At 52.7% G+C, this 21,127-nt stretch overlaps 1 protein-coding gene across 3 annotated transcripts in view; it reads right to left on the minus strand.

Annotated features, from left to right (window-relative positions):
• Positions 1 to 21,127, minus strand: part of FOXP4 (forkhead box P4) — a 50,070-nt gene that overhangs the window by 26,863 nt on the left and 2,080 nt on the right. For 2 of the 3 annotated variants that reach the window (XM_058663343.1, XM_058663329.1), the window contains exon 2: positions 2,110 to 2,342. In XM_058663343.1, coding sequence (XP_058519326.1) covers positions 2,110 to 2,325 — 216 coding nt within the window. In that variant the 5' untranslated portion in view covers positions 2,326 to 2,342. Of the gene's footprint in view, positions 1 to 2,109; positions 2,343 to 5,546; positions 5,647 to 21,127 lie in introns of all 3 variants that reach the window. The other variant, XM_058663336.1, reaches the window with a different exon arrangement.

A 21,127-nucleotide genomic window follows, 5' to 3' on the forward strand; every position in this document is an offset into this window, starting at 1 on the left:
ATTGGCAAGCATGGGAACCAGGGCAGAGGGCAGGCCTGGTGGGGGTTATTGTGGGTTGCTCTGACTAGGCTGCAGCTCCCACTGGTTTCTGTGAGGGCCGAGTGTGTGCTGGGCAGAATCAGGCTGGACTGCAACACCCATTGGTTCCAGTGGAAGACAGGGCTGGAAACAGAACCGATCCAGCAATTGCAACCACCAGCTGATTGGGGCAATGGACTGTAGTGGGCCCTGTACCTGCAAGTACACACAAGAATCTGGTTTGGGATCACCTCAGACAGTTTCTTTTGGGATCTCTCCAATTGAACTGCCGGATTCAGAACCCATGGTCTGCCATGAAGTGCAAATGCCAGAGTTGAGCCACCTCAGAGGGTCAGACTGAGCAGTGGAGAGCATAACCAGGTGCACATGGAGGATATGGCAATGTATTGAAACCTGCAGAGGATACCTGGCATTACAACAGAGGACAGAACAAATCAATCAACTACCCCAGCCATATGTTGGCAGTGAAAAACTGGGCAGAGACTCTAAGGTGGACTATAACAATCAGTGGATTCTGCAGCAACTTCACTGTGCTTGGAATGACAAGATTGGCAGCAATTCATAACTGTTGAACTATCAAAACCACTTGAGCAAGACCCTTGGAGAATGCCCTACATCAGGGACCTGGGATGGGTGGGAGACTGGATGGGGCTTCTCCCTTTATCTCCCCATTTACCCCAGACACAGAAAAAAACAATGTAGAAATAATAGTCTTACCCACTTTCCGTAGCCCTTTGAACCTTTTAGCCCTAATTAACTATGTAAAGATTGTCAAACATAAAGAAAAAAAAAAGTTTGTCCTTCGGCCTTCTGTCTCCCAACAGAAAGCACTGGCTCTGGGGGGATCTCCTCCCCAAGGGAGTGTGGTGAAGGAAGACTTGGGAAAGGCCAGTGAGCTCCAAGGACCCTTAAGATCCTCTCTGACCCAGCCTCCACTGTTGGCAAGAGGAAGAAACTTTAAAGTCCTCCATTCTAACGACAGGCACAAGTCAGGGCGTAGGGAGAGGGTGTCACTTCCAAGCCGCACCTGAACCTGACTACCCCGGAGTTCAAGCGGCTGGAGCTTGGGGAGGCTGGAGATGCAACCCAAGTCACCCTGCTGGCAGGGATTTAACCCTGGTTTTCTGCAACTGGCTGGCAGTCCCACTTCCAGAATGACAGCCAGGTTCAAGGCCAGGGCCCTCCATTGGTTACAGAATCAAGTGGGTGGGGGACACAGCAGGTATGTGCATCTGTGCATGCCTGTGGCTGGGGTGTGGGTATAGGGATGGGAGTGGTGTGCAGGGTCCTGCTTCTCCATTCCTAGCAGAGCCCCTCGTGGCCAGGGCATCGACGATGGAGCAATTTCAGAGGCAGCCTCACAGGAGAGGAGGGGAATCCCAGGCCAGGCTGGGCTGGTTCTCCTGAACCTGCCAAGCATGATTCCCCGTTCTCCCCCAGGGGTGGAGCCAGGACCTGGGGCCCCTGTTGTGTCATCACCCAACCAACTCCCCACCCCATGCCTCTCAATCCTCGGAGAGGCTGGGCTTCAACTCCTGAACTCTTCCCTTCAGGGATGATATGGGGCAGGGGGTCACACAGACAGGGGTTCCCAGACTGAATCCCCAAAACAGAGGCCCCTCTTTGTATGCTTTGCCTCAGTTGTTCTGACCCCTGGTGCCTGGACATGTAATCTCCTCACTGCTTGGATGGAGGGGATTTGAGAGGGGGTGGTTAGGGGGCGGGGAGTGTTTTACACCACAAATAAAGGTGCCCCTGTGTGCACAGCACCCCCTCCTCCCATCAAGTCATTCCAGTCAGTGCACAGAGCAAGAGTGGCAGTCAGTGCACAGAGCAAGAGTGGGGTGTCGGCCACCTGACACACAGGTGCTTTAGCCTGATGGCCAGGCATCTGTCCATCCTTATGGCACACTGGGACTGTTCCAAGTTATATCATCTCAGCACCCACCCCCCCAGGCTCCCAGGCTCAAAGTGGCCACTAAAACGGGAGTGCGGCTGTGAGGAAGTGGGATGTAGCCTGGTGTGCCCCCTCCTGCCCCAAGGCCAGCCAGGAGAGGCATCTGCTCCTACCTGTTGTTGTTGGAAGTGCAGCAGTTCCGCTGGGCTCATCTCACCATTGCTGTCTGCACCGCCAGGGGCTGCGTCCCTGCCGGTGCTGCCTCCAGCCGTCCCCGCGGTCCCAGCCCCTGTGCCACCACCACCATCGGCCTGCCCAGAGAGGCTGCCCACACCGTTCTGACCGGATGGTGCCGACCTGATTGTCTCCGAGGCAGATTCCACCATCATGTCGCTCTAAGCGGGACCTGGAGGGGACAAGGTAAGGAAGAGGCTGAGGCTGGATGGACGGGCAGGTGGGCAAGTGAGAGAGGTTCTACCCAGTGTACCAATCAAAGCCCCTCACAATACAAGCACTACCTCACAGCCTACTTGCATTCTGGAGTGCTGGCTGCTCTTCAGCTTTGTTGAGGCAGCTCCTGGGGACCCTATGTAGGGTGTAATATCCCCCTAAAGCCTGGCGAGGGGCAACTCCAGACTGGAGCCTCCCCATGCACCCCTTCCCCACATTCCCACTCCCTTGGCTTCCAGGAGAGCAGAGCATGGTAGGGACTGCATCCTTAGCCTGTTGGGGTGTCTCCATCTAGCCGTCCAGGTCAGAGTGTGAAGGGGAACCAGCATCAGCTGGGAGTTGGTGGGGCAGAAGCAGGTAAGTACCTCCCAACCCCACTTGTAACGGGTCTCCATCATGATAAGGGAGGCCCCCAGGACACTGAGAGCCCCCTTGCTAGTCCCTCCTGGGACCCAGGCACCCAGCCTGGCCAGGCTTATCCGCTACAGCCTCCCACCCCACTTCCCACCACCCATTCTGAAGAACCTAAGCCTGAGGCTCCTGGCCCAAAGCAGCAGCTCAATGTCGGTCTTACAGATGGAAAATGTGAGGGTCTAGAGACAGGGTATCTGAGTTAGAGCTGATCCCCCATCATACAGGAAATGCTATTCAAGCAGCAGCAGCAGAAACACCCCCCAGAAACAGGTTATGCCTGAGAAGGTCAAGGGCAGTGAGGCGGCTCACGGGTAAGCCCCGGCGCCACATCCCCCGGAGGGGAACACCGTGGATTTTGGTGAAACAGCATGTGGTTTTACAGCCACCACTGACTTTCACACATCTAAAAACTGCCCTAACCTCAGGAGCCTTGTCTGTCAAATCACTCAACCCTCACCTCTTAAAAAAAAATGATTTTATTTTCATTGGAAAGTCACATATACAGAAAGGAGAAGAGCTAGAGAGAAAGATCTTCTATACATTGATTCACTCCCCAAGTAAGTGGCTGCAATGGTTGGAGGTGTGCTGATCTGAAGCCAAGAGCCCAGAGCCTCTTCTGGGTCTCCCACGCGGGTGCAGAATCCCAAGTCTTTGGGCAGTCCTCGGCTGCTTTCCAAGGAACTGCGCTGATCTGAAGCCAGGAGCCTGGAGCCTCTTTTAGGTCTCCCACGTGGGTGCAGGGGCCCAAGGCTTTGGGCCATCCTCAACTGCTTTCTCAGACCACAAGCAGGAAGCTGGATGGGAAGCATGGCTACTGGGATTAGAAATGGTGCCCATATGGGATCCCGGAGCATGCAAGGCGAGGACTTTAGTCATTAGGCTACTGCACCAGGCCCCAATCCCCACCTCTCGAGAGTCCTTTAACGTCAATCCATAAGACAGCAGTACACCTGGCCAGTGTACTGTGTCTCCCCCGACCCAGACCAGCCCCTTTCTCCAGCTTCACCAACTAGAAGGTGAAGGCCTGGGACAAGTGGGGTGGGGGGACAGTGCTCACCTGGCCCAGGTTGCACAGAGACATCAGGGGCCAAGGCCAACCAGGCCCTGCAGCAGCAAGGCCCAGTGAGTCTGCCAGTGGTCCTTCCTACCCTTGTGACCCTGTCCAGCCCAGGCAGGTCCAGAACCACAGGGTTTCCCTGAACTGGTGGGGTGGCAGATTAGATACCACAGGAGGAAAACTGCTGTGCTGCCCTCCCCTCAAGCTATCCCCATAGTCTCTCTGCTTACTCCCCATGAACTCTTTGTCCAACCTCCTGGGCCACTTGTTCTGGTCCCTTCTAGCTGCAGGGAGGCAGGTAATGTGAGGGTAGCCCCTTGCCTGCTATGATTTGAGTGTTCCTGTCCCAGCTCGTCTCTGTGGCCTCCGGGGGGCAGGCTTTCCTCCCACTATCTCACTACCACTCCTGGGTTCATAGGAGGAACAGGGCCAGGGGTGCAGGCGACCGACGATGGGGTTGACAGTTCGGAAGAGATTGAGCACTCGGTCTTCGGCCTTAATAGCCATGTCAGCCTAAGGGCTAGTGGCTTCCCAATGATGGATGAGGTGGACACCATGCTCCTCCCACCAGAGCCCAAGGTTCCAGCCCCCTCCCCTGCAAATTCCCACACCCCCTCTCAACTGGGGTCTGGATAGCAACTCTGCGAGGGGAATGGTGTGGGGGTTGGACAGCAGGATAGCAGCTATGGGGGGAGGAGGAGGAGGAGGTGTGATTCCAAGGGGAGCCACTCTGAGATCTGAGAATTCCTGGGCCCCAGGGGACAAAGACCAGAGTCTCAAGGGGTTACTGCAAGCACAGGAGAAAGGGACAAGACTGGCCAGCCGCTTTCCCTGTCGAGAGGGTTGGGGAGGGAGTGTGTCCCTTCCAACATTTGCAGGAATGCCACAAAGTTACACTTGATGGGGGCAGCAAGTTTGGGGAAATGCAGAGAAAGGATGGCCCAGGATGCACACAGACATGTCCCTTTCTTTCCTGTCTTTTTATTTGGGAAGGGGGTCCGGAGTGACGCCCACTGCACAACATAATTGCTGCAATGTGGCGTGTAATAATAGCTATTCAAGGGCTGATCATTCATATTAAACAGGGTGAAGCAAGCCTCTCATTTGCATGCTTGAGATTAGATGCATTTGAAAAGTCATTTCCGCAGGGTGTATGAATGGCATTAATTCCCATGTGGCACGCTCTGTCCCCTCCCGGGGGTCCTCAGCCTACACACGCGCGCGCGCGCGCACACACACACACAGAGTCCACCTCTTTCCTTGCTCCTATCCGCCCACCCACAGTCCCCCATTCCACCTCAAGAGCCCAAGGTGGCAAGCTCTCCCAGGCAAGTTTCACAACCTCACCCCTTTATTCCCTGTTTTGTGAGTACACAGGCTGTAAGTGTCTGGGGCCCAGCCAGCTGGAGAGAATGTTGGAGGATTGCAGGAGGCAGGCCTAGGTATCTGTGCCCTGTCCCTTTGAGGGCAAGAGGTAGGGTCCGTGAGAAGGTAGGCACTGAGCTCAGTCATAAACCAGCGTGGTGGCAACCCTGTCCTTTACTGTCCTGTGGACCTCTGTTCCCCTCTGTCCATATAGTGAGATGGTCTCAGCTCCAGCCAGTTCAGCCATCTGCCCAGCCTGTGCCGTGAAGCCACCAGTCAGTCCTCCAGAGTCACACCTGATGTTCCTTTCCCAGAAGGCCTTACCTGCTAGAGTGCTGGGCTGCCTGCCCTGTTCCTGGGGTACAGCTCCAAGAGCTCCTTCCATAGACACCTAGGTGGCTCAGCAAGGAGCAGGAACACAACCCTGGAGAGAAAGGAAGCAGCTCCAGGAATCAGATTGTCTGGTTTCAAGACCCAGGTGCGTGACCTTGGCCAAGTCACTGCTCCTAACCCAAGTCACTCCTTGGGCTAGATGCTCCTTTTTGTAGAAAAGCAGGGGAATCAGGTTCACTGAAACTGCTCTCCTCCTCCACGCAGCCTTCCCTGGCTGCTCCAGGATTTCTGTCTGCAGCTCTGGTCCAGCACCTGGGCAGGTCCTGGTCTCCCATTCTGAGCTGGGGCATGTAGGAGGCTCCCACAGGCTCCCTGCTAAGGAAGGAAGCTGGGTCAAAGTCACAGCTGCTCTTCCACTCTGAGGGTGCCTGTGGGCTGCTGGGAGTGCCTACTGCCTCCAAGGCTCTCTGTTCTTCATATAAGGTGGGGGAATGCCCTCTGAGCTAACCCAGCTCTGCCCCCCTACCCTGGTGCGAAGTGTCCAGCTCTACCTACTATGGAGCTAAAACGGGGGAACTGCATAGTAAGGATGCCTTGCGGGTAGGGGACAATAAGAGGAACCCCACACACTGAGAACCCCTTTGTGCCTTTTCACGGGCCGGTATGGTATAGCGAGTATTAATTACTGTAGCCTAATTTTTTAAAGATTTATTTATTTTTATTGGAAAGGCAGATATACAGAGAGGAGAGACAGAGAGGAAGATCTTCTGTCTGATGGCTCACTCCCCAAGTGACTGCAACGACTGGAGCTGAGCCAATCCGAAACCAGGAGCCAGGAGTTCTTCTGGGTCTCCCACGTGGGTGCAAGGTCCCAAGGCTTTGGGTCATCCTTGACTGTTTTCCCAGGCCACAAGCAGGGAGCTGGATGGGAAGCAGGGCCGCTGGGATTAGAACCGGCGACCCTATGGGATCCCAGCACGTGCAAGGCGAGGACCTTAACCACTATGCTATCACGCTGGGCCCAATTATCGTAGCTATTTAATTAACAATCACTTAATCTGAGCTGTAACATTTGCCACGACACCCTGCTCCTTGCCGCGAACCCATGCCGCTGGCACTGCCAACTCATCAATTAATTTTTATTGACGTTTTCTTCCCCAAATAGGCACAATACCAGGGTTTTCCAATTAACACCTCCACGATCTCTAATTAGTGTAATTAACAGACTGATGGATGCCTGGAGTTTACCCGTGAGGGAAGGAGAGAAGGAGGGGAGGGAGCAGCCCTCAGTGTGCTCCTGGACATGCACCCCCGCTGGGCACTCCCATGCATTCAGCAGCAGTGGCTACAGGTAGCCTGTGCCCAGAATGGTGGTGGCAGTTGCAATTCAAAGAAGCAAGCAGCTTCCAGCTCTGTTAAACCTAGGATCTGTTTGGAAGGGAGCAGAGCCAGGAGCCTGATACCAGAGGCTGATACACTGGAGTCCAGCCCCAACCTCCAGCACAAGCTTGTCTGCGCCCCGGACAAGGTGGCTGCCCTTTCCTCCTCCCATAATGAGACCTGGACTATAAGCAGTTATCACATGAGGACTTCAAAACGTTTATGGAAAGTGGCATCAAACAATAAGCTTATTTTGGTGCAAAATAGTTTTAAATCCATGCATCTGGGCCCGGCGGCGTGGCCTAGCGGCTAAAGTCCTCGCCTTGAAAGCCCCGGGATCCCATATGGGCGCCGGTTCTAATCCCGGCAGCTCCACTTCCCATCCAGCTCCCTGCTTGTGGCCTGGGAAAGCAGTTGAGGACAGCCCAATGCATTGGGACACTGCACCCACGTGGGAGACCTGGAAGAGGTTCCAGGTTCCCGGCTTCGGATCGGCGCGCACCGGCCCGTTGCGGCTCACTTGGGGAGTGAATCATCGGACGGAAGATCTTCCTCTCTGTCTCTCCTCTGTATATATCTGGCTGTAATAAAATGAATAAATCTTTAAAAAAAAAAAATCCATGCATCTGAGGGGGTCTTTCTAAAATCTATGGGGAAAAAATGTGCATTATGAAAAACCTATGTGTAGTTCAAGAATTCTTGGGGGTGGGTAGAAGCAGGCATGACGGATCCATTGGCTAATCCTCTGCCTATAAATTTTGGCATCCTATATGGGCGCTGGTTCATGTCCTAGCTGCTCTAATTCTCATCTAACTCCCTACTCATAGCCTGGAAGAGCAGCAGAGGATGGGGACCTTGCATTCACATGGAGACCCAGAAGAGGCTTATGGCTCAGCTCGGACCATTGCGGCCATTTGGGGAGTGAACCAGCAGATGGAAGATCTTTCTGTCTCTCCTTTCCGTAAACCTGCCTTTCCAACAAAAATAAGTAAATCTTTTTAAAAAAATATTTCTTGCACCCAGATAAGCTTATTTTGTAAATTACATTTTCTATGGACTTTCTGAAGTATCCTCATGGATATAATTTCTATCTCCAAAAAAGATTAGGATGCAGATTGTGATAAAGGCCAGACAGAACTTCTGAAAACAGAATAGGAAGGGAGAACAATGGGCAAAAACTTAGATGGGGGGGCGGGGTGAGGGGATCATAAGCTTGAGCTCATTTCACCTTTAAGCTGTTGAAACACACAGCACAGGACAGGTGTTGTGGCATCATGGGTTAAGCCACCACCTGTGACACCAGCTTCCCATATGGGCATCAGTTTGGATTCAATCCCAGCTATTCCACTTCAATTCAGCTCCCTAACGCACCTGGGGAAGCAGCAAGACACGGTGCAAGTTCTTGGGCTTCCGCATCCACGTGGGACATCCAGATGAAACTCCAGGCTCCTGAGTGGGTCCTGGCACAACAAACCATATAAACAAACACACCAAAAAAAAAAAAAATCCCCCTCACACCCACGCACATCACTGGATCCCAACCCCAGAGAGTCTGGCTGAGTAACTGCAAGACTGGACCTGAGAATCTGTATTTATGAGCAGTTTCTAGGTGATGCCGATGTTGTACTTTGGTCACAAGCTTCTTGGTGGCCCCAACCACCTGATTCCTCTCCAGAAGCTTTTGACCTCTGTGTAGGGTATCCCTGAGCTGGGCACTGAGGAGCTGGACGTGCAGAACTGTCATGCAGCCCAGCCTTTCACCTTCCTTCTTTCTAGGTCAATCTTGGCATTTGTCTATTTGAAAAGTTTAGGTGCCAGTGGAGGTCTGCCCGTGAACAAACTCATCCCCCTCTCTCCTCCAATGGCTGGCTGGGAGCACCCATCACCAGCAAAGAGCCTGCCACCATTCAGGGCTTCAACAAATACTTGAATATCTCAGTGCCCCTGATTCTGTGTGTGTGCTAACCTGAACAGCACAGGGTGCAGGCCCTGCTCTGGTGGAGCTTACATTCCCAAGAGAAGAGCCAAGTGATACATCAGGGCACAAGTGAATGAATTCGCTTAAAAAAAAAAAAAAAAAAGTTCTATCACATGTGAGTTCAGGAGATAAATGGGATAGCATTTAGCCGAAGAAGGTCCAGGAAGGCATGCACTTTTGAGCCAATTGCAGTTAGGCACAGAAATACAGAGTGAGTAGGCGTGGGCCAGGCAGAGTGTGCACTGAACACAAGGGAAGCAGCATTGTGCAAATGTCCATAGTTATGAAAAAGCAGCCAGGAGTTTCAGGATTTGCAGAGCTGAGCCTCAGAAATGGACCTAATTCTGGATAATATAAAGATTCATAGGATACTACACAGGACAGAGCAGGAATGCCTTCCATTCCCATCTCCTGTCTCTTCTCTCCTTTCCTTTCTAGTCTTCTTGTTATCAGCTTTTACTCAAGTCAAGGAACAGAAAGCACAGAGCTTTTCAGAGCCATGAGCAGTGACCCTCCCTGCAACTGGAAGGCTGCATCTCCCTACAGAGGCCAAGGAACTGCTCTCCCATGTCAGCTTGGGCCCAGAGGTCCACGGGTTCCCATGGAAGGTCCATGGGCTGCAGCCCCTTGTCCTCCACCTTATTTCGCCTGCCACTCTCGTGCCATCCTACCTGCTTCCCCATTCCCTGGCCTTCTCTGATTATCTTGGTAACACTGAGGTGTGAGGTCACCTATCTGAGTCTTGAGTCTCTGAATCTGAGTCTTGCTTTCCTTATCTGAAGCAAGGGTCCTAATACCAGTAAGTTTTTTCTTCAAGGTTGCTTGGAGGGAAGCAAGACGCTGCACAGGTGCCCCGCTCTGTGGCGTAGCAACTGAAAGCTTGCACTTGTGGCATCAGCATCCTATATCCAAGCATTGGCTGAAGTCCTTCCCAGCTACCCTGCTTCAGTTCCAGCCATTTGTGAACACTCCTGGGTAAACAGTGGAAGATGGTCAAGTGCTGGGGTCCCTGCCACCCATGTGGGAAAGAACGGAATTACTGGCTCTTGACTCCAGCGTGGCCTATACTTGGCTGTTATATCCATTTGGGGAGTGAACCAGCAGGTACAAGATCTCTCTCTTTCTCCCTGTCACACTTTCAAATATATATATATTTTAAAGCTGCATGAAGAAGACATTAGTTGCTCTTGGTAGTCTGAAAATTCAGCCTAATTCTGGGCTATGGTTTCTTTTTAATTTTTTCTAATTGAAAAGTCAGATATACATAGAGGAGAGACAGAGAGGAAGATCTTGCATCTGTTGATTCACTCCCCAAGTGACCTCAACGGCCAGAGCTGAGCCAATCAGAAGCCTGTAACCAGGAGCCTCTTCCGGGTCTCCCACACGGGTGCAGGGTCCCAAGGCTTTGGGCCATCCTTGACTGCTTTCCCGGGCCACAAACAGGGAGCTGGATGGGAAGAAGGGCTGCTGAGATTAGAACCTGTGCCCATATGGGATCCCAGAGGACATGCAAGGCCAGGACTTTAGCCACTAGGCCACTGCACCAGGCCCTAGGCTATGGTTTCAAAACTGATCCCATGCCCCCTTCCAACCCTGTGCCTCCCCTCGAGGAGTGTCAAGGGGACTCAAGGGTGAGAATGTGGCTACTGCTCCCAGCCAGTTCTGGGGATGTGAATACCACTGCTGCTGGGCTGTCTGCTGAGGCCAGCAGCTTCTCTCCCTAGTCAAATGTATTCTCCTCCTTCCTGAAGTTACCTGACCCTTCTCTGAATCCCTGTCCTCCCTGTACTTGGGGATCCACTTTGCAGGGGTCAGAGGCTGATATATTAACTCACCCAACCCTCACTCCCATCTCTGCCTGCGTGCCCAAGCCTGAGGATCTCCCTAAATGGCTTGTAAGATCCTAGGAGCCATCTGCCCCAACTATTGGGGCCACTCAAGATCTCTCCTGAGCATGGTGGTTGGAGGGCTCTTGGAGCTTAGAACAAGGGGCAGGAACAGGACACCCCTAACTGCAAGGCCACTACAAAGCCTTCCATCTGGGAGGGAAAGCTGCCATTTGGGCACTGTCTGTTCCAGGTTCTCTCCCGAACTTCAAACCACTTCGTATTTATTTATTTATTTTTAATGGAAAAGCAGAACAGAACTGAAGCAGAGCAGCTGGGACATAAATCGGTGCCCATACGGAAATCTGGTGCTTATAAGGCAAGTATTTTAGCCACTGAGCCATTGCGCTGGGCCCCAAAATCCTCAATTTCTTTTCTTTCAAGATTTATTCACTTTTATTGGAAAGTCAAATTCACAGAGAGAAGGAGAAAGATCTTCCATCTGCTGGTTCACTCCCCATGTGGCCACAACAGCCCGAGCTAAGCCAATCTGAAGGTGCAGGGTCCCAAGGCTTTGAGCCATCCTCAACTGCTTTCCCAGGCCACAAACAGGGAGCTGGATGGGAAGTGGAACAGTCAGGACAAACATGAACTGGTGCCCATATGGAGTCCTGCACATGTTAGGTGAGGACTTTAGCCACTGGGTTATCGTGCCATACCCGCCACTTCATTTTCTAATTTTAAAAGTTATTAATATTTCAGTAAAATATTTTAGGAGGAAAAAAATACAAGGAGTGCTTACACTCTTAGCAAGCAGTGCTCTAGCCTTCTGGTGATCTCTCCCTGCAGTCAATCCCCTCTTGCTTTCATTTGGTAAACATTTAAAAAATGAGGCTGGGGTCATAATCTGAGTGCAGATTGAATGTTCCGACTTTTCCACTCACCACTTACTATCACAAGCATTTCCACATGACTTCAAATATTTTAGCATCGGCATTTAATGGTGATACAGTTGCTTGGTGGGCTGCATGTTCCAAAACTTATTTAGCCTATCCCCTCGAATAACATCTAGGCTATTACCTTATTTATTTGCTTACTAATTTTTTTTCCTATGACTCTGCAGGTATTCCTTTCTGGGAAGAGGATACTGTGCAGTTTTTGACCATTTGCCTAGGATACAGGTTTAAAAGGTGTAACATATTATTGATGGTTTTGATACATTTATTCTCAGATGTCTATAAAACCGGTACCTGTCTTCCTCACCTACAGCAGTGCACCTGCATCTCAGGAAGGTCCACATGCCCTGGCCTTCCTACTCATTTCCCTCCACTCTTCCCAGCTTTCTCCAGCATGGTCCTTGGATCCCGCAGGGAACACTGAGAAGGCAACTCGGCATACTCAGTCAAATCTGGGTGAGTACACTGGACATATGGCTGGGCCTGGGGACCTTTCCCTGCACTTGACTCTCAACACGCAGGGTCCTAGGGCCTGGACAAACAGTGGATGAATAAAACACTACTTGCTCTTAGGTGACTCATGACTGGACAGAGGAAAAAAGTGACACACAGGCGAGAAGCATGCTGATAGGTAAGTATAGCTTCTACAAGGAGGCTTTTGCTCTCAGTTCTGTATTTGAGATGCCTGCCTGGTCTGTCAAGTGCATTCTCTTCATTAAACTTTGCTAACATGTTCACTGTTGGGAAACAAAACAAAAACACTGAATTTAAAAGTTTACTATAGGGCCAGCAGCCTGGAAAACTGAATTTCCGATACAGGTACCAGTTCAAGTCCCAGCTGCTCCACTTCTCGGATCCAGCTCCCTGCTGGTGGCCTGGTAAAGTAATAGAGGATGGCCCAAACACTTGGGGCCCTGCACCCTCGTGGGAGACCAGAAGTTTCTGGTTCCCAGCTTTGGATCTGCCCATCTCTGATCATGGAGAACATTTTGGGGATTGAAGCAGGGGATGGAAGATCTTTGTCTCTCCTCTCTCTGTAATGTGCCTTTCAAATATAAAGCAAAAAATACCTTAAAAATAGTTTATTACAGCACAAAACATTTTTGAGATCCACACCTTCAAAAAGCTCAAGAAATGCACATTAGAAGTAAACTGTGCATGGATTTTAAGTTAAACTTGCCTTTTAACTCTACTTTCCAGAAACTTTCTGAAGTTGCCCAACACAACAGACTCACCTGGGAGAATGTTAAAGCATATATATATATATACACACACACACACATACTACAATGCATATATATATAATATATATATATATATATATATATGCTACAATGCCCCCATTGTAGCTCATCTGCTAAATCTGACAAGGAGTTGGACCTGGGCTTGGATACGTGAAAAAAGCAAAGCTTTCTCAAGTGTTCTGAAGCTCAAATGTAGTTAGGGTTGAGAAACTCTGCCCTTATACAACAAGTGCAGGTTGGTGTGACCTGCCTGGGAGCAGGCCCCTGGAAAGCCTGCCAGGGGCTCCAGCACACCAGACACGAACCTGTTCGATTCTAAGAGTCCTCAGATCCCCTTCCCACAGGCCTGTGCTGAACTGAGAGAGGCAGGAATCACACCTCCAGGGATTTGCTCCGGGATTTGACAAGGTCACTTGGCTGCAAAGTGGCTGAGCCAAACCCAAACCAGGTGGCCCTGCTGACCTCCAAACCAATGCTCTTCCCCTGCACCTGGCCTTAGAGGCGGCCGGGCCAGAGGCATGCGCCCCGCAATCCTCATATAACACACACATCTCTCACCACTACGCACCAGTTTACCTTTGGCTTGCCTTGGCCCCAGAACACCTCTACCAGGCCCTGGAACAGGGGCGTCCCTCCTCACGCCTTCCTACCAGAAGGAAGACTTCACCACAACGGGGAAAGAGCGAGCGGGAACCAAAGATCCCACTCCATCTCATTAAGAAAGTAAACATAAGAGCCATCTAAGTGTCTAATTAAGCTTCTAATTAGTCCCTGCTTGTTACTAATGCAAATTAGATTACTCCGCTTAACTACAGCATGTCCACAACACCCTTGTTAATTGCGGCCTTTTGAAATTAAATTACTCCCTAATTAGCATATCAAAGCCATTGATTCGGAGCTGGGAAAGATGAGGGCAAGAGAAGCCGAATGCCAAGTTTGGTTAATCAGAGATGGCTAATTAAATAGTGACGTCTTCCGTGGGGGGCCTGCCGGCGAAGGGGGTAGGGGCAACTTGCCCAGGGCCTGGATGACCATCTGGAGCCTGGTTCTAGGGGTGCCCTTGGCATCAGGAACTCCCATGGGCACAAGAGAAAAAGCTCCAGCCAGGCTGCTATAGACCATTGGCCTGGCCCTCCCTGGGCCCTGGAATGCATTCCAACGGGTCTTCTTGGGCATGACTCAGAGGCGCCCAAAACCCAGCCACAGGACAATCTGCAGTGGTGCAAGGTCCTCCCCTGGCTCTCCTGTTCCACACGTCCCTCCTTGACAGGAAGTTGCTATCACCCCCAGCAAAAAGAGTGCACAAAGAAAGTAAGGTGGAGTGGAGACTGATGGTTTTCACAGAGGGGGCTCACCAGGCAGAGTTGGTTTGGCTTCAGCTGGAATAGGCTCCTGGAGTCCCAAGGCTTCAGTATTCCCCCCAGGTCAGCTGCCCAATAGCACCAGTTCTCTGTGGCACAGTGGGGATCTGATTTGGGTGGGGGGGGAGGGTGGTCCTCACAGGCCTTCAGAGTTCTTATTGCACCTTATCCTATCGTCTTTCAGAGGAGGGCTTCCTAGGTTTTCCTTGGAGAACACTGGGGCTGGGAGGGTGACCCTAACAAATGCTCTTCAGGGCTCTGCTGGTCCCCGGGGAGGCCAGGGAAGAGGTAGAGGGGCAGTGGCTGTAACCACGTCACAGTCCATCCTTGCCATGCAAAAAGGCCGGCTCAGAGTCGGTGGCCACATTGAAGATGTTCACCAGAGTAACGGGCAGCGTGTGTCATGCAGTGAAGGCGGTCCATTTGGGACTTTGGCCCTCATAGTCAGCACTTCCTTCCCAGAGGCAGGATCCAATCACCTGTGTGGGCCTGGGTCTCTCAAGCGACAGTAACAGTGATCCCCACCTGCCGCTGTGAGGATGAGGACAAGCACAACTCTTCTGGGGTGTCTCTGGTGGCTACCTCCTCCCACCTGCCATGATTCCCTCCCAGATTTCCTAAGAGAAAAGCCTTCTAGAATCATCTTCCCAAACCGCAGCTTTCACATTCAGGGAACAGAACCCAGGACTGCCACATGCCTGTGAAAATGCCTGCCCTGGAAGTGGGGTATGCACTCGCCAGCAGGTACCACACACCTGTGCCCTCTGCCCTACATTGTAAGGGTCAGCCCTGTATGGGGCATTGCTTCTTAACTCTAGCTCTTCTAGAAAAGGTGGAACCAGAGCAAAGACTAAGACAGCCAGTGGAGAACTCCCACCCACACTTGGTCCTGTGGCCAGCTTCCTCCAACTGGAGTGCAACCTGTGCCCTCCCCACCGCCACTCTCCCCAAGTTTCTCACTAGTAGCCCCTGCAGCATACCAGGTCAGGATCAGGGCCAAATTCTGAGGGTGAGGTTGTGTCTATTTGAAGAGAGATCACGAGAGGAGGCAGGGCAGAGGATTTCCCTTGGTCCTCCATCCCACAGCCTCCAAAAGTATGAGTCTCAGAGCAGTGGTTTTGTTTTAAGAAATATGTAAAATTAAAAACAAGGCAGGAGAACAGAGATGGCGGGGAGGGGAAAGCTGTCCCGGTGTGAAGGGGGAGGGGTAACGGCAAAGCACCAGGGCCAAGCCAAAGCCTGTCTTGCCTGCCTTATGGAGCTCTCTCTCTCTCCCTACGAGATTCAATTAATTGATAACAAGAGGCATCAAATTAATTTCTGGAGGATGTGAGATTCTGATGAAGGGAAATCTCGCTGATGGGGATCAGGTGGGAGGGGGATAGGCAGCACCCCTTTTAATCAGGCTCCTGTGCCTAACTGGGAAAGAGGAGACAGGCAGGGGTTGCCAGGTCCCCAGCCCTGGGGCTCCACAGTGCCCCTTTTGGGTGAAACCCACTGGGCAGGAGGCTTGGGACACTGCTGGAACAAAGAGGGAATGTGTGGGGCCCTCCAAGGCACTTCCATCTGGTTCCTAACACACAGCTTCGGGAAGGAGAGGAGGGGGTGATGAGAGGGGCCCACAGGTGCTCCCTCCCCCAATTGTCTGTAGGCAAACCCAGAGAGGACCAGTTGGCTTAAGAAGTTGATGGCTGGGGGACCGGTGCAGTAGCCTAGCGGTTAGTCTTCTTGCATGGGCAGGGGTCCCATATGGGCGCAGGTTCTAATCTCAGCGGCCCTGCTTCCCATCCAGCTCACTGGGAAAGCAGTCGAGGATGGCCCAAAGTCTTAGGACCCTGCACCCAAGTGAGAGACCTGGAGGAGGCTCAACTCCTGACTCCTGGCTTCAGATTGGCTCAGCTTCTGGCAGCTCCAGCCGTTGCGGCCGCTTGGGGAGTGAGTCAATGGACAGAAGATCTTCCTGTTTCTCCTCCTCTCCATATATCTCACTTTCCAATGAAAATAAAATAAATCTTTAAAACGAAGGTGATGACTGGGCACTTCCTGGGGCCCCTCATGGTGTACCCAAGAAGGGTCCAGACCCTGTTTACCACCCAGACTCACAGAATCTTCCTGAACACACAGGAATATAGCACACAGCATGGGTGGCCCACTCTGAAAGACACAGGCCAGGAGGCCTGAGCCGCCGCCCTAGCACCCCAGACACCAGTTGGAGCTGCCTGGTGCTGCATTTATTCTCCGCATCCAGGGGAGGACCTCAAATAGGAGGCACTACATTCCCAAGTTCAAATCTCCATGCTGCCCCACCAACAGCCACTGTCAGGAGCACTGTGGCTATACACTCCTTTGGTGGTAGATCAGCCCAAAGCACGCTAAACTGCGGAGGGGTAGCCAGGCGGGGAAGGGGTTGGAGGTGAGGATCCTGGAGGCTTCCCAAAGGAGGGGCTGACTCTGTACCCTGGACACAGCCCCTCTCAGAGGCACCTGCAGCTCCCTTCTAGAGAGCCAAAAGCCTTCAGAATCCAGCCTGAGTGCTTACGGCTGCTGCCCTTCAGACAACCTGAGGTTCCTTCTTTTGCTCAGAGTCTCACCAGCACATTTTTTCCTTCCAGGACAGGAGCTGCGTGTGCTGGAGAACTTTCCACCCTTGGAGGGGCAGGGGCGGGGGAAGCAGGGGATGTACTACCACCGTCCCTTGGCCCAATTTCTCCAGGTCTGGGTCTCCTGGAAACACCAGCTACTCAAAAAAGTATAGAAACCTCCTCCTAATGGACCCAAGGCTTGAGGCCCTGCACCCATGTGGGAGACCCAGAAGAGGCTCAGGGCTCCTGGTTTCGGATCAGCTCTGCTCTGGCAGCTCTGGCCGCTTGAGGAGTGAATCAACAGATGGAAGATCTTCCTATCTCTCCTCCTCTCTGTATATCTGACTTTCCAATACAAATAAAAGCAAATCAAGGAAAGAAGGAAGGAAGGAAGTAGGGAGGGAGGAGGGAGGAGGAAAGAAAGAAAAGAAAAGAAAGAAAAGAAAAACGAAATGAAATGAAACGAAACCAACCTCCTCCTAGGAGCGGGTAGCCAGAACTCTAATCCCACTTCACTACTTCCAGCCCTCCAGCCTCAGCTGCCCACTCCTCAATTTGCCTTCAGGCCACAAGGTCCTGCTCAGGACTCTCTTCAGGCCAGTATCAACATTCCACCTTACTAGCGGACATCAGGCCAGAGCCTGCCACAGCCAGCCAGTACCCACCAGCAGACAGGCACTCCTGCACCTGCTCAGATTTTTCCAAACTGCAAGGGAGGCATCTTTTTTTTTTTTTTTAAGATTTATTTTATTTTTATTACAAAGTCAGATATACTGAGAGGAGGAGAGATAGAGAGGAAGTGGAGCTGCCGGGATTAGAACCAGCGGCCATATGGGACCAAGGCAAGGACCTTAGCCACTAGGCCACACTGCCGAGCCCACCAAGGGAGGCATCTTTCAGATCACCTCTTCCCTGGGTTTCTCTTACACGTCCCTGCACACAGTAGGTACTCCTCCACGTGTGCTGAATGGATACAATTCCATTCCCTAGGCCAGCATTTCACAGCCCTTCCTCCCTTCCTGCCAGTCAGAATCCTGGATAACTTCCACTCCTATCAGCTCTGACTCCCTTGAACAAATGCCAGAAGGTCTGGATTCTACAGACTTTGCACAGTCCAGGAAAATCCACCATTCTGTTCCCCGACCCCTCCCCCCATCAACCAGTTCAGGTGCCATCAGAACCTCCCTGGGTGGGAAATACCATTGCCATCTTGCACCACCAACTAACCCCATCCAGCCTCAGGCTTGGTGAGAGAAGAAGGTGAAAGTGGGGTGGGGCAGTGAGGGGGAGAGTAGAGGATTCAGCCCAGGGAGGTGGGACTATTAACCAGGCTAGAAAAAAAGAAAGGTGAGCAGGCCTGTGCTGGAAGAAGAGCCAGGAGATTGTAATCCTGTATACCAGACAAGAGCAGCCAGGCGGAGGCCCAGTGGCCACCACAGCCCAACACTCTGTGGACACAGGGACCTTTTGCTACTGCTTTCTTCTAATGTATGTGAGCTGCTGTCTGCAGTAAAGGCTCTGCAAGAACCCAGGAGCTCTCTCTCCCTCACCGAGCCCTCCATCCTCAGAACAGTCACAGAGCATGCCAAAAAGCTGGGAGGGTTCCTGCTTTGCTTCCCGGCATGGCAGAAGTGGCTGTGAGTGGGGCGCCTGTTTCCACACTTTCCCAAAGCAACGCTGGCGGCAGCTGCCGCCTGCTGCTGAAGATGAGCCGGTACTTCAAGCTGCGGGGAAGTTTGTTTTTTCCTCTCAGACATGAGCCATTCAGGAGGAGGTCCCAGGCTGGCTGGTGACCTGCTGCCTTACACCTGCCCTACAGCTAAGTAGCTAAGAGCTTGCAAACTCCAGAAACCTTCCTTCTTAAGAGAGGGGGAGCTCGCTCCGGCTTCCTCCTCCCAGATCCATGTTAGTCTCCACGGACAACTTTGGGAGGGTCTGGGGGACACTCCAGGATCATTCCCGGTTGTGAAAGGCTGGTTCCTGAGCCCACACCTTCCCTTACAGAGCACAGAGGAAGGCAAGATAGAGCCTTCATGCCAGAGGGAGGAGAAGGAAGCCTCCACAGGTTGTGGGAAGGAGGAGGAGGAAAGGGCTGGGAGGAACCGGACCCCCTCCATGCAGCAGTGACTGGAGCCCTAAGGGTTACACTGGGAGGCAGAGCCTCGGCTACAGTCCCAGCTCGGCTACTGCGTCATCACAGTGTCATCATAGGCAAGTCACCTCCTCTCTCAGGGCTTCTTTTTCCCCAACTCAACAAAATGAAGGTGAAGAGTCCAGTATTTGCAGTACACAGTCCAACATCCAGCTGGGACAACGCTAGCCAACCAACAATAAAAATGACCACACACAAAAAGTCACCCCTAGACTGGCACTCCCCCAGCCAAGCATCAAGCAAGGTACTTCACATTCGTTCCCTCCTTCAGCTCCCAGCCTCTCGATAGTGGGGAGTAAGTACTGACCTACTTTACAGCCCAAGAAAATTAAGGTTCCAAGAGCTTAATTAAGCTCCCCTGAGTACCATCTCTACCACCAAGCTCCAAGGCCCTTTCTACTCAGAAGTACTGTTGTGCTAGGGAGCCCCTCCCCCGCAGATTCCTTGCCCTGGGCCCCAGTGTTCTCCCCTCGGCTGGCAGGCCTTCAGTGTCCGGTTAAACATCACACCTGCTTCCCCAAAGTCTGAGAGACCAGCGGGAGCAGTGCTACCTGAGAAAAGAAGGAGTACTGCCAGGGGCCCCTGGGTGGCAGAAACAATTCTCTCACATGGTGGGAGCTATTAGAAGAAGCAAAGCCATTGTACCTGCTTGGGATGGAAGTGCCGGGCTAGCACTGGGGATGAGGCCCTAAGAAACTTTCAGGGCTAAGGTCCAGGGACAGAGGGAATAGGACCAGCAGGGTAGGCTTCTAGCTCCCTGGGGAAGAGACCCTCCCCTCTCCTCCCCTCCCCTCCCCTCTCCTCCTCTTCTCTCCCTTCTCCTCCTCTTCCCTCCCCTCCCCCACTCATACCTCTAGTCTGAAACTGAGAGCCAGCTCCCACCCTTCTCTTTGCTGCGAAAGTCTTGCGGTCTCTCCAACCCCAACAAACTGGGATCCAGGGAGCACACCCCAGCCTGCATGGCCTGGGCATCCCCAGTACCCAGCCTAGGAACCTGCCCAGGCAGAATGGGGGGCTCAGTAGAGGTGTAGGGAATTACTGCATCAAAAGAAAGTGCCCCATGTTCCCCTTCCCTCCCCTCACTCTCCACCAAGGAAGAGCGTGTTTAGAGTAGGGGCCCAGCAGGATGTGCACATTCCAGGCAAGAAGGGACCTACCTGCCTGAAGCCAGAAAGGAAGTTTCTGGCCCAAGGCAGAAGGGGGATGGGGTGTCTGGGGAGGTGAGGGGGTGCCCTAACAAGCACCCACACAGAAAGCTGCAGGCCCAGTCAGTTGGCCCTGTCTCCACCACTGTCCAGCCTTGGTATCTGGCCATTTTCTTCCAGGGTTCAGGGGTTCCCCAATCCCACAATCCCAGGGAACCTGTCCAGGACTGGGAGAAAGACATAAGCCCCACTGGTGGGGGGAGGGGAAGGCTGGGGTGGGGGGAGAGGGGCAACCATTAGTGCCAGGAGAGAAAGTTTCCCCAACTTGGTGCCAAGGCCAGCACCAGGAGAAAGCGGGCCCTGAGGGGCCATGAGGAAAGACTTAGATGTGGCAGGGTACGGGGTGGGGGCCTTGGTATGGGGCCAAAGGGGGTCCCCCTGCAGCAGCAGCGGCACCATCTCCTCCCCCTCCACCTGGTTGCCCAAGAGCCTGGAACAACACCAGATGGGGAGCCCCCCAGCACAGACTGTAGATACTCGGAGGTCGGCAGCCAGGGGAGCCGGCCCCCAGTACAGTCCTGGCTTCCTCCCTCCTGCCACCAGGCGACAAAGAGCTCTGGAGACAAAGTTTCTCAAGTTGAAAGGAAAAAAAAGAGAAAAAGAAAAAAAAGCAAGTAAGCCTGCAGCCCTCCCTGAGGGGGTGGACAGAGGTTGTCCTAGGTGAGCCCTTTGGGCATCCTGGTGCAGGGCCCCAGGCCAAACTCTAAGCTCACCTGCTAAACGTGGGGAGCTTAGGGCACCCAGTGCTGCTTGGATGCAGAACCTTTGCCGACAGTCAGCTAAAGGGCTGGCAATGGGAATGGATGCTACCCTCCTCAGCCACCAGCAGCACTCACCACCTGCGGGGCACCTGGGCAAACCCCAGCCATTACTCCACAAACCGCCCCC

The sequence above is a fragment of the Ochotona princeps genome, chromosome 1 (assembly GCF_030435755.1).
Source record: "Ochotona princeps isolate mOchPri1 chromosome 1, mOchPri1.hap1, whole genome shotgun sequence".
In the NCBI taxonomy this organism is placed as follows: domain Eukaryota; kingdom Metazoa; phylum Chordata; class Mammalia; order Lagomorpha; family Ochotonidae; genus Ochotona; species Ochotona princeps.